Source organism: Chinchilla lanigera, unplaced genomic scaffold (assembly GCF_000276665.1).
Source record: "Chinchilla lanigera isolate Chin_1 unplaced genomic scaffold, ChiLan1.0 scaffold00021, whole genome shotgun sequence".
NCBI lineage: Eukaryota > Metazoa > Chordata > Mammalia > Rodentia > Chinchillidae > Chinchilla > Chinchilla lanigera.
Window position 1 is genome coordinate 21118751 of NW_004955422.1, and position 13155 is coordinate 21131905.

A 13155-nucleotide genomic window follows, 5' to 3' on the forward strand; every position below is an offset into this window, starting at 1 on the left:
AAGAACTTGCTGGGGAAAGGGGAGGGCAGCAGGTGCACCAGCTGCCCTAGCACACTTGCCTGGGCCGCGGCACCTCACAGTTACTCTCCGTGGGGGGCAGCCCAGAGGACTTGTTGGGGTGCACGGAGGCCGACATGGATTTCTGGTGCTGGCGGGGCCGGGCCGCAGAGACTGCGGCAGAAGCAGAAGCCGTGGAGGCCCGGGACCCTGGCATGGTTAGGCTAGGAGACAAAAGCAGCGGAGAGGCCCGGGTTAGGGGGTGAGTGAGTGAGGAGCCTGAGTTAGTTAGGAAGCAAGGGCAGGGCCAGAGCATCAGCAGGCTGCAGGTCAGAGCTGTTGACAGAGAGATGGGAAGTAGAGGGCAGGGTGAGGAGGTGGTAAGGTAAACCAGAGCCTAGGAAGAGGAAACCAAGATGAGGGCAAGCTGATAGGAGGCCACTGCCTCCAGTTGTACTGGTCTCCTAGGAATTCTCTGAGCAGGGACGTTTCTTTTGCACAAGGAGCAGGGTGTTGCTGTGGGGAAACTTTCACTAAGCTCACAGGAGGCAGAGCCAGAATGTGACACATTAGAAAAATCTGTTATTAGGATGGGGAGCTTTGCTCTCAGACCACAGTTCGAGTTCCCCAAATGTGCATCCCCACAGATGGGCACTCCTGGCTCTGCCCTGAGCTGGGACCTTGAAAGACAAAGCCTTAGGAACCTAGAAGAAACTGCTCCAGGCCTGGCCTCAGTCACGAAGCAGGAAGGTCGCTGAGGTGACCATCAGAGTCCCACCCTCAGCAAACAGCAGGAGCAATCAGAGAGGAAGGGAGGAGGGATGGCGTGGAGCGGGGGTGAGGGTGGGGGTGGACAGCCAGACTGAACAGAGCCAGGACGAGACTCCAGGGAATAGGGGCGGTGCTGCAGGGGAACCTGTGATGCTGACAGATATAACCGCCCCACTGGGAGGGGAGGCATAGGAGTGTGGCAAGGGGCCCAGTTGCTCACCTGTCTTTGCCGTTCTGGATGGAGGGCTGGCCGAGGGTGGCCCTTTCCAAAAGCGGGGAGTTCCTGCTTCGGTTTGTGCTGGTGGAGAGGACACTATTCTGTAAGGGAGTGAAAGTAAGAGGTGTTGCACAGGAAGCTGAGGGTTCTCTAGTCAGACTCTTCTCCAGGGCCAAGAAATAGCTTCCCTCCCTCTTCCCTTCAAGCAGATAGTGGCAGGTTCAAAAAAGGATTTTGGCTGGGTGTGATGGCACACACCTGTAATCCCAGCACTCAGGAGGCTGAGGCAGGAGGGTCTCTAGGAGTTCAAGGCTGGCCTGAGCCACAAAATAAGTTCAAGCCAGGCTGAACTACATAGTAAAACCTTGTCTCAAAAAGACCAAAAAAAGGGTTCTGCTCTTCACCCAGGAGGCTGGGCTTTCTACAGTGTCTGGATTAACAAAAGAGTGGCCTAGGAAGGGAAGGCCCCCACATACGAAGGGCAGAGGACAGGAAGAGGGCCCTGGGGCTGGGTGGGGGCCATGGCTCACCGTGGAGGGGGTAGGAGTGGTCTTCTTCCTCTCCAGGCCAGGCAGGGGGCTGGCAGGCACTTTGGCAGTGCTGCTGGCCTTCCGCCCTACCTCTCGGTCCTCCTCAGGCCGCTTATTTTCTGTGTTGTTACTCTGAGTCTTCTTTGAGTAGGAATTAGAGGTGGGAATGGCTGGGCCAGCTGTGGAGCCACAGATGAGATGGGTAAAGCTGAGTGCCCACTAAGGGGCCATTCACTCCTTGAATGGCACTCTTATCACAAGCCCCAATGCACAGAGGTGGAGGAGTCAGTGACTTGCCTACAGCCATGCTACTAATAAGTGGCTGAACTAGGAATAAAACTCAGCAGTCACTCAGAGCCCCTACAATCATTCTGGCTCTGGACAGGGGTGTATTTCCCCAAAACCACGTACCCTGGTCGCTGAAGCGTCGCTGCTTGGGGTTGGCTGAGACACTGCGCTGTACTTTGTGGGATGGGGATGGGGCGCTGCTATTAGTCAGGTCAGCTGAAGGCCGGGGCTTCAAGGCGATGGCATCACCTTCCAGCTGCAGTAACAGAAAATATAGCATCAAAGAAGAGCAAGAGCCATGCAGAGACGCATCCAGATGGTCACACTTACATATACTCTTACGTACTACCCTTCCCCAACACACACACATTCCAGGCTCACAGATCACATTATCCCAAAAGACTGATACACACCTACACATATTCCCCTTCACCCTAGAGACCCACATGCCCTGTCACCCATAAAGGCAAACAGCCAGACACACAACGTCCACAATCTGCCCTCAGACAAGGATACACACACTCAGAAACACAAACACACGAGAATATACATTCAGACTCAGAGACACCCCACCCATAACAGAGGAATCAGGACCTATACTAGGAGCCACCAGATACCTCTTAAACAGGCTAGTGTGAGAACTTAAGAGGGAGCCCACCACCACTGGAAGAGTGCACATGGGCATTCACAGGCACTGAACCTAACCCAAACAGGAAGATCATCAAGCCTCTAGTATCATAGCCAGAACAGACATACCTGCGCATGGAAACGTAGACCCACACACACACACCAGGAAAAGGCAACACAGACCAAAACTTCACCTAAGACAGACACATGCACAAACCCGAAGATGCACACTTCCAGACACAAATATATCTAGATCAACACAAAACTGCCAGCCAGATGACACAGACCCATTCCAGTCAACATAGACTTAGATCCCCCATTTCTACCTCGCTCACTGAGGGAGATCACTGAAAGAGCTCAGACACCACAGCTGGTTCAAGCTGGCTGGGAGAGGCCATGACTACTTGGAAATGGGCTCTGCCCTCCACAGGTATGAGAGGCTGAGGTGCTCCCCATAGCCGGAAAGGCTGCTGAAAGAATGCAGCAGGGAATACATACCTCAGAGCTTTTGTAGCCCAGAAGCAGATAGGTGGCCATCACCTCGTTGTACCTCTGGCCCACCAGTGAGTCCTGGATCTCTTCCCGTGTGTAGCCCATGGACACCATCAACTCTGCACAGAGGACACAGTTAAGGCTGGTCTTAACCCCAAGGTAGGTCAGCCTTCGGCCCAGCACAGCCTCACCTGTCCGCCGGGGGTCCTTGTAGTCTGGAAGTGGCTCCACATAAGGCTTCAGTTCATCATCTTCGTGCCCCACATTCATCCATCGGTCTTTCATAATTTGCTGGGGAGCAAAGGGAAAGGAAAGGGATAGAGGCAGAGAAAACCCATCTTGGAGGTTTCCATGGGAACCCCAGGACTTTCAGCCAGCTGGGCTCTAGGCTGCTCACCTCTAAAGTGCCTCTCTTGCTAGGATTAAGAATGAGAAATTTCTTAAGCAGGTTTTCACAGTCCGTAGACATGTAGAACGGAATACGGTATTTTCCCCTCAGTACTCGCTCCCGTAGCTCCTGCGGTTAGAAAATTCAAATCATGCCAAGGCCAAGAGAAGAAACCTAATATCCAGTGTCCTGAGAACTCAAGACTGGCTAAACAGACGTAAGTGAAATACGGTAGAAAGCAGACAGCCTGGGCCAAGATGCCTCAATAGAGAGGCAATGAAATCACATACTCTTGCTTGACCAATCTGAGGCCTACAAACCTGACTACTTTGACAAATGAAGGCAAAACCATTTATCCTATCTCTCAAGACAGGAATTGAGGCTACTGATTCCCATGGGTGGAAGACCTTTTAACTGCTGCTACCTGAGCAGCCCTACTCTGAAGCTCTGGCCTGGGAAAAATATAAACAGGTGGTAAATGTGAGAGGTCAGGAATAAGACTAGATGCCAAGAGGAAACGGAAGTAATAAAAATGATCTAAGCCTGCATTTCACTCCACCTTGAGGTTCTGTCCATCAAAAGGCAGGGATCCGCTGACCAGGGTATAGAGGATGACTCCTAAGCTCCATACGTCCACCTCAGGTCCATCGTATTTTTTGCCTTGGAAGAGTTCTGGGGCAGCATAAGGGGGACTGCCACAGAAGGTATCCAGCTTGTTCCCAAAGGTGAATTCATTGCTAAACCCGAAGTCAGCAATCTTGATGTTCATATCAGCATCCAAGAGTAGGTTTTCTGCCTGGAGGGTAAGATAAAAAATTGACAGGGTAGCTGGGTGTGGGAGGCTGAGGCAGGAGGAGCACCAGGAGTTCAAGGTTAGCCTGGACTACACAGTGAGTTCTAGGCCAGCCTGAACTACATAGCAAAACTGTCTCAAAAAAATAAAAAACCCTGAAAACCAAAAGAAACATGGTAATACCAAATAAGCCACATTGAAGCACTGGGCAGGCAGGAGTAAGGGGAATGGGGAACCAATGGATAGTCATCTCAGCCTCACAACTTTTTTTTTTTTTTTTTTTTGTCTTTTTTTGGGACTCCAGAGGCAAGTCCTCTATCAGAAGCATTTCTAAGGGCTTCCCGGTCATCGTGAAAGAAATGAAAGAGTATCATGAATACACGGGATCTGAGGGCTACTGATGTCTACATTATGTAGGACAGAAGGGAACACCCAACCCCACTCAAGGACATGGAAGTTAAGGGCACACCTCACCTTTAAGTCTCTATGAACAATAAATTTCTGGTGACAGTACTGGACAGCAGACACTATCTGAAAGGGAGGAAGAAGAGTCAGCCCAGTGGTGCAAAAGGGTTGGCCATGAGATCTCGTGGATCTGTAATCTCATGAACTAAATGTAAGTTGCCACACACAGAGACAAGAGTCCAACATAGCCCCCTAAGGACACTTATAGAGGGCAACCTTTCTCTGTATACTGAACCCCAAAAGGCCGAGGTTGGCCCCGTACCCTGTGGAGGGAGGCGCACCCACCTGTCGGAATTTGGCTCGAGCCTCTTTTTCTTTCATCCTGCCATGAGCCACTAAGTAATCAAATACCTCTCCTGCAAGAGATAGGTGGGAGCACAGTGAGAGCTGGTGGGGGTGGGCAAGAGCAGGAGTACAGCAGGAAGAGGTATTTCACACCTACCACCACTGGCATATTCCATGACAAGGTAGAGAGTCTTCTCAGTCTCGATCACCTCAAATAACTTAACTACAAGAGAGAAAGCCAAGCCAGGAATCAGATGGGAAGTCGGGGCCACACACCCAGCCCAATGTGTCCAGGGCATCCTAGTGACAAATGTTACCACTTTCATGTTTTTCCTGCCCCTAGGTTCCTCTCATACCAGGCAGCTACCAAGGGTAGTCCAGCGTGCCAGGGGTGAAGCTGGACTTTGAGCTGAGCCTCCTTCCCTGAGGCATCCTTGACACCCTCAAGGACTGCAGATTCCAGAAAGCAATGAGTTGAGGAGAACTACATGCTGCCACTTGGGAGCCCTTATGTGGGGAAGGAATGAAGGAGTGGCAACTGCATCTCACCTATGTTGGGATGGTTCAGAACTTTCATGATTCTTACTTCACGGAATAACTGGAAAAGAAAACACCAGTGGTCATGCTTGCTGAACTTTTGTTCCCCTCAGGTCCTTCTAAAGACAGCCTTTGCTAGGACTTTTTTAAAAAATGAAAAACCAAACCCCAATCCAGGTAGAGATAACAAACAGGGCAGTTGTCCAGTTCATTATGGTCCTCCCACAGCTGCAAGGCAGGGGAGAGACAGACCAAAAAGGGAAGATGGAGAAGAGCTGGGTTCTGCTGACTTCCCACCCCACGCTGCTTCAGGAGCCAGCTGATCCCTCTTCCCCATCCACCCAAAGCCAGCCTCAAAAACAGTAGGGTTCTGGCCGGGAGCCTCCACCGGAGGGAGTGCGAGGCTGTAGATGTGAATATTCAGCATCTAAGCTCCTTCCCCAGTTCAGTGACCAAACACACACCAGCTGGTCTGATGAGGGGGGTGGGAGGAGGGTCTGAAGGAGTACCCATCACTCTCTGACTTACTCAAGTCAGAGGGCCTACAGTAGGGTATAGGCCTTTCTCTCCTGGGCCTCCAGGGTGGTGACAGAAGAAGCCACTCCTATATATAGCTGATGCCAATTTTAATCAAATCCACCTCCACACACTCACGCTCTCTTTGTGAAACAAAATCGGGGCTCCAAACCATACATTTCCATAAAGAAAATGACAGAAATTAACTCTTTCTCCCTGCGGGGGCCAGGGAACTGGAAATGGGGGTTTTGTAACTTCCAGGCCTCACCACTTGTATAAAGAACAGAACTGGCTGAGATTTTTTGTTTTTTGTTTTATTCTTTTTTGGGGGGAAGGATTTAGCCCTAATTCAGGATATAATTTAGGGCCAGGGATATAGCTCAGTAGCATAAGCGCCTGCCTGGCAAGCGCAAGGTCCTGAGTTCAATTCCCGGTACTACCCCCGCCCCACCAAAAAAATGAAAGGATATAATTTATAGAATAAAGTGAGAAATTTTTTTTTTTTTTTTACTAGGAATGGAACTCAGGACCTTGTGCTTGCCAGGCAGATGCTGTGCTGCTGCGCTGTATCTCAGGCATTTTTGTTTTTTTGATACAAGGTCTCACTCTGTAGTTCAGGTTGGCCTTGCACTTAATATGTATGTATGCATATACATACATACATATACATATACACACACAGGGAGCGAGCGAGCTGGGAATAGAAACCAGGGCTTCATACATGCTAGACAAGTACTCTTACCACTGAGCCACATCTCCAGCCCACCAACAGTTATTTTGGATGAAGTAGCAAAAAATGCTGACTATCACTGCAGGGCCAGTAATAGGCAGCAGCACTGAAATCAGGCTGAGTCAGTGGCACTCTCCTGGGAGAGATTAGTTTTCTGGGCTCACCTAGAACCTGAAAGGGACTAGCGTCTTTAGTATTTGTCCTTTAGGGATCACAGTTAGGACCATAATTAGACTGACCTTTGTAATAAATGTATTAACTTTTTTTTTTTAGTACCAAGGACTGAACTCAGGACCTTGCACTTGCCAGGCAGGTACTTGTGCCACTGAGCTACATCCCCGGCCCCGTAATAAATGTATTAAAAGGCTTTTAAAATGGCTATATGTTAAAACAAAATAAAACAAAAAACAAGCAGCTGTACATATCTGGTGGCACCTTCTGGCCACTCAGGAAGAAGGAAGAAAAAGGCAGGGAATGAGACTGTTTGGCCAAAACTGATGATGAATACAATGGTAGGCTAGAATGCTCCAAAGACCAAAAGTCCACGCACACTCCCCTTTACTTCTGTGAGGCTGGAGCCCTCCTTTCCCTCCTCCTAGAAAGGTGCTGTAGTGATGACAGCAAGGTTCCCTTGGAACCGAGGTCCCCCAACCACCCATATACCTTTTGTTGTTGTTGTTATGGCACTGGGTATTGAACCCGGGCCATGCTAAGCAAGCACAGGGTCGTGCCTAGGCTGGTCTAAAATTTAAAATCCTTCTGTCTCATCTTCCTCAGCAGCTGGGATTACAGGTGTACACTACTGAACCTAAGAACTCGAGTAAAATTAAAAAAAAAAAAAAAAAAAAAGGGGACCACTTTGGTTCTAGCTGTCAGTATGTCTGGGGAACTCATTCCACTTGTTCTAATTCCAGGAGCACCTTCCTGTGTAACAATCCTTAGCCCCACCCCAGTCCTAAGCCTCGCGGTGATATCACTGCATCTAACATGGAGCCCCGTCCCGCCCCTCAAGTACCACAATGTGCTCAGATGAAATGTAGCCACAAGATGAAAAGAACGAGGTCTTTGTTAGAAAAAATGAGTGAAAGTTAGCTGCAGTAGGAGGACCCAAAGAAGTCCGCTGTACCTGAATAGGACAGCTTTTTTGGAGCTATATAAAAGCCTCCTCCTTCTAACTGCTGGAGCCCAAGATGGGGAGAGAGGCAGAGGGTTTCTAGTTCTGTAACAACTAGCCACTGGCAGGCTGCCCCCCTTCTGCAAATGGAAGTCTCTCTTCCCTTGCTTCTACCAACGGTTTTTTAGTCCCTTGGGCACAGAGTTTATGCTCTTACTTTGAGGTTCCTTTACCCACTAAGAAAGACTTTAGTTTCTGACTGTTAAGAGGGAAAGCAAACTTCAACCTTGCCTTGTAAACTATGTGCAAATGACTGTGACATCTAGAGAGCCTAGAAGTGAGCAGGAAAACTGGAAAGTCCTATTCCTAATGCTCACACTGGAGTTCAGCTTCTAAAATCTCCACTCTCTCACACTGACTCTGAAAGGGAGCTGGCACAGAACCACTGGCAGGTTCCTTGCCTCCTCATCTCTGTACTTCCACAGCCATTCCCCTGGATCATTCCAGGTCTTGGATTAGTTACATGTGTTTCTAGTAATACTATAAACTTGTATTTCTGCATAGGGCTGGCCAAAGGCCAGATGATAACAAGATGCAGGAAGCAGGTCAGACAGACCAAGTAGGTGGGAAGGGGCAGAAAGACTTCCAAGGAGCCAGTATCAGTGGCGAAAGACCACCCAGGGAGTCCACAGGGGATGTAGCCAAAGCCTTGTGGGGTGAGAGGCACAGTGGAATGGCCAGGTGGGCTCAGCAGTTCTCTGAGCCCTGAGAGAAGCTGAAAACAGGACTGAAGGTGCTGGTGCTTACTTTCTGAAGGCTGGAAGAGTTCAGTTGAGTCTTGTCAATGATCTTCACAGCTACCTAAACGTAAGACAAAAACAGCCCAAGATCATTTTGATCAGGCTAAACCCAGGACTTTCCTATTTCCTCCTCTTTATATCATACTCCTTTTTTCATCCCTTGGCCCCCACTCCGGCCCATACTGGGGACTGAGTCTAGGAGTACCAAGCTACATCCCCAGCCTTCCTTCCTTATTTATTTATTTATTTGAGAAGGTTTCACTGTGTAGTTCAGACTGGCCTTAAACTCACTATGTAGCCCAGTCTGGCCTCAAGCTTGCAGGAATCCTCCTGCCTCAGCATCTACAGTGCTGGGATTACAGGCATGCATCATCATGCCTGGCCCCAGCCTTCTTTTAAAAAAAAACTTTAGACAGGATCTTGCTAAGTTGCTCAAGTTGGGTATGAACCTGCATTCCTCCTGCCTCAGCCTCCTCAGTAGCTGGGATCATAGGTATGCATCATTATACCCAGTTTATCTCAGTTTTTAGTATCCTCTCAATCTAATTTTGGTCTGAGAAACAGGAGACCAACTGCAGTAGCAGTCTTACTACTACCTGCTGGAATGCCAGCATGGCAGGAGCTGCTGCCAAGCCCCCAAGCCCAGTGCTCACCTCTTTCCCAGTCAGGATGTGCCTGGCCAACTTCACCTTGGCAAAGTTACCCTTGCCAATGGTCTTGAGGAGCCGGTAGTTGCCAATATGTGGCTGCTCATCAGCAGAGGTGGCTGAGTTGCGGCCCCGCAGCATGTTGGACTTACTGCAGGGCTTGGAATCACCGTGTCCCAGGGTGGGCTGCAGGTGGAAACAGATATGCCTTTACATGCCATCCTTCAGTTCCGTAAGTCCCTGCCCTCGGCTTTGCAAAAAATGTGAGAAGACAGGGTACAGGAGGAGACTCTGCAGGGCTGGGAAGCATGCAAAGAGGGAGGCAGGGAGCAAAAAAGGTCAGGACCGCCAGTCTTCACTACAAGAGAGGACAGCATAAGGTCCAACGCCAACATCATGGGGGTATCAAAGCTTAGGACCAGAGCTATTCCATTATGGTACTCTCATTAGTGAACCAGCAGCTCCTCTGCCTTGGGTGGGAGATCTAGTCTCCTACTATCTTCCTATTCATACTGCAAGAACACTGTGTATTGGAGTCCCAGGAGCAGCATGGCCAGAATCACTTCAAAGCCATCATTACTACCCAATGTTTTATTTATGTTAACCCTTATGTTTATCACTTTATATTTTGTTTTATCTTATTGGTTGATTGATACAGGGTCTTGCTATAGTTCAGGCTGGCTTTCAACTCTATGTAGCCCAGGCTGCCCTCAAACTTGTGGTGATCCTTCTCCCTCAGCCTCCTAAGGGCTGGGATTACAAGCATGTGCCACCAGGCCCAGCTAACTTTTATTGTATCTGTAGTGAGCATGGAAGCCCACAAAGGCCAGCACACAATCCCTTTTCCACAATGTACGCTAGTGCCTGAAGGGATTGGGCTATGGTCGATACTTAACGAGTCTTTGTACAGTGAGTGAACAGAAGGGTTGAATATGAAGAAGGCAGCAGTCTGCCCTGCTCTGCCCTCCTTAGATACCTCACAGCTCACACAAGGGCATGAAGAAGCCGAAGTTACAACTGGCTCTGAACAAGTACTCAAACGATACAAGAAGTGTATGGTTCAAAAGAAAATATGGCCGTATGAAGATTACATTCCTCAAAGTGCTAAACACAGACAATGTGATCCAGCAATTTCATTCCTAAAAATATACCCAAGAGGAATGAAGACATATGTATATACAAAAACCTGTGCACCAATGTTCATGGCAGCATAATCCTTACTAGCTAGAAAGTAGAAACAACTCAAATGTCTAACAATGAAGAAGAGATAAATGTGTGCAACATATATCCATACAGAATATTGACTATAAAAAGAAATGAAGGACTGATACACAGTACGAAATGGAAGAATCATGACAGTATTGAGTAAACAAAGGACTCCATGTTGTATGATTCCATTTATACAAAATGTCCAGAATAGTGTAGACACAATGTAGATTACTAGTTACCCAGGGCTGAGGAGGGTATGGGGAGGGTGACCTGAAGGTGACAACTAAGGGGTGTGGCATAGCTTTTTGGGGTCATGAAAATGTTCTAAAATTGACTGTGGCGATAACACACACCTGTGTGAATTTAATAAAAGCCACCCAATTATGAATAGGTAATTATATGGTATGCAAGTTATTTCTCAATACAAAAAGGGGCCTAATCTAACTCCCGCTTTGCATCCCGATCCATTTCTCTCCGAATACCCAGCACCATTCTCTAGCACACTAGGACAATGCTGGTGCCAGAGCCCTATTCCAGAACCATCAAGAGCTGGTCTGGAAATTTCATGATAGTTTAGATAGTACAAAGGTGACGAGAGGTGTGAGAGTCAAGGTTCTTTCTTTCAGGGCTTCTTCTGGCTCCAAGAGAAGCCCTCAAAAACCATAGAGAACTGGGTGTGGTGGCACACACCTGTAATTTCAGCACTTTGGGAGGCTGAGGCAAGAGGAATGCTGAGTTTAAGGCCAGCCTAGGCACTACACAATCAGTGCAAGGCCAGTTTAAACTGCATAGCGAGACCATGTCTTAAAAACAAAAAACAGTAAAAACATCAGTTGCTAAAATCTAAGTAACTGTTCATGGTCTCTTGTCAAGAAGCTTGCTGGTTCAACAGACGTTTCCTTCTTAGGCAGAAAAAACAAGTACTCTGATTCTGACTCCCTCCTTCTCCAACATGTCTGGGAGGGCCTCTGTATAATAGTAATAGGCTGTTCTTTTTTATGCAGACTGACCCAGAAGACTGACCCTCTGGGAGAAAAGACCCTACACACATGGTAGGCCATGAAAGGAGAGGTTCCTGATACACTAGAAGATCCCCTTTCTATCTTCTTGGCTTCCAGGGACCATCTACTCTGATACAAGCCCTCATTATCTCTAGCACCTCATGAAGCCCCCAGCCCTAATGTATACTCCAGCTGCAGAACTCTTGGGCCCACTGTTCACATATTCTATAACTCATCTAAGGCTAGCTAGTCCTCAGACAATGCGGCTACACAAGCAGATATTCAACTGTTTGGATTTTCCCTCAAAGAATTCTGGAGCTCATACACCTTGGAGGGAAGGGCAATTAATTCCAGGCCCTACTGGTGTCAGCTAGAGCCAATCTCCTGAAAGGTACCCTAAGCCCACCTAGCAGGTCCTGAAGGCCTGGCCTCTATGGCCCCCCTCTTCTCGGCCCCATCCTCCCAGACAAGCTGCCAGACTTCCAGTGCCCTCACACACTCGGGGCCAGCAACAGCAGCAATCTCTCTCCTCTCCCAACTCTAAGAGAAGAAAGCTTTCTCAGGAATTTCTAAGGCATCTTGCAGGTTTCTTGCTACACCCCATTTCTGAGGCCACAAACTAAAGGCAACAGGAGCCTAGCAGTCTCCCAAGTCTGAAAACCTAGAACAAGGTATTGGGCCCTCTATCCCGCTACAGCCCCATCTGGGAATACCATGCTTGTTGTGAGCTCTGCCCTGCCCATCCCTCTTGGTGTTTCTGCCCTGGGGCTGATCTTTGTGGCACAGCAGGTCAGCGTTTTCCGCCAGGTGTGGCTGCACCTGAACTCAGCGAGCATCAACATCCACAGGCAAGATTTGCCATGCACACTCTTCCTTACTAGTTAAAATTCAGACTTCTTGGGCCAGGGATTTAGCTCAGTGGTGCAGCTCCTGCCTGGCAAGCGTGAGGTCCCCAGTTCGATTCCTGGTACCCCCTCCCCGCAAAAAAAGATTCAGACTGTCAATACTAGAGACAAATTGCCAGAATTTAGATCCTAACTGCCACATAACACGTATTTATCACTGTTAACATCATCCTTGCGAGAGAAGTGAGGCAGTAAGAAGTGAAGAAAACTACCCAGAAGATAATTTATGTGGGGTATTCCCACACATATGTGAGGTAATCCAGTGGGCGCAGAGGAGCTCTGCAGCCCAAAAGAACTAGGTTCAAGTCCTGGATCCCCTGCCTACTAACTTTCGATTCCTTACCTGTAAAATGGCAATAAAACATTCCCTACCTTTCATAGGTAGGTGAGAATACATGTAAAATACCTACCCAATGCTCAATAATGAGCAATCATTATGTCCCCAAACGTTATCATCTGCTAAGCCAGAAATCTCGCTGCCAACAACCTTCTGTTTCTAAAGTGAGCCCACTTAAGCCAGCTGCAGGCCTTCTCCAGGGGAGTCATCCAGACTGAGCACCCACTGTCCTCCAGGTCTGGTGAAACACCACCTGTCCTCCGTCCCCATGGGCACCCCATCCCAGCTCCTATAACATTTACAAGAGGGACAGAGAGGAGCCAGGCACTTTGATGGGGTGGGCTGTGAAGGGCTGCTTCCAAGCTGGGTATCCCAGCAGTGAGGGGGGAGGTTCCATTTGTTCAAGATCCAAGGAAGCAACAAACCCTGGCATCTGTTCTGCTCCTGTTGCAAAGCCACCATCTCACTTTTCAGGTCGAAACTTCTCTCCCTCCCTTCCTCCCTTC

General features: G+C 48.7%; 1 protein-coding gene across 7 annotated transcripts in view; it reads right to left on the reverse strand.

Annotated features, from left to right (window-relative positions):
• Positions 1-13155, reverse strand: part of Mark2 (MAP/microtubule affinity-regulating kinase 2) — a 64345-nt gene that overhangs the window by 6589 nt on the left and 44601 nt on the right. For 5 of the 7 annotated variants that reach the window (XM_005384658.2, XM_005384659.2, XM_005384661.2 and 2 more), the window contains 14 exons: positions 9204-9383; positions 8558-8611; positions 5403-5451; positions 5011-5076; positions 4854-4924; positions 4578-4634; positions 3870-4106; positions 3320-3439; positions 3114-3213; positions 2929-3041; positions 1927-2059; positions 1516-1694; positions 989-1086; positions 60-221 (listed from right to left, as the gene is read on the reverse strand). In XM_005384658.2, coding sequence (XP_005384715.1) covers positions 60-221; positions 989-1086; positions 1516-1694; positions 1927-2059; positions 2929-3041; positions 3114-3213; positions 3320-3439; positions 3870-4106; positions 4578-4634; positions 4854-4924; positions 5011-5076; positions 5403-5451; positions 8558-8611; positions 9204-9383 — 1619 coding nt within the window. The remainder of the gene's footprint in view (positions 1-59; positions 222-988; positions 1087-1515; positions 1695-1926; positions 2060-2928; positions 3042-3113; positions 3214-3319; positions 3440-3869; positions 4107-4577; positions 4635-4853; positions 4925-5010; positions 5077-5402; positions 5452-8557; positions 8612-9203; positions 9384-13155) is intronic. The other 2 variants (XM_005384663.2, XM_005384664.2) reach the window with 1 other exon arrangement.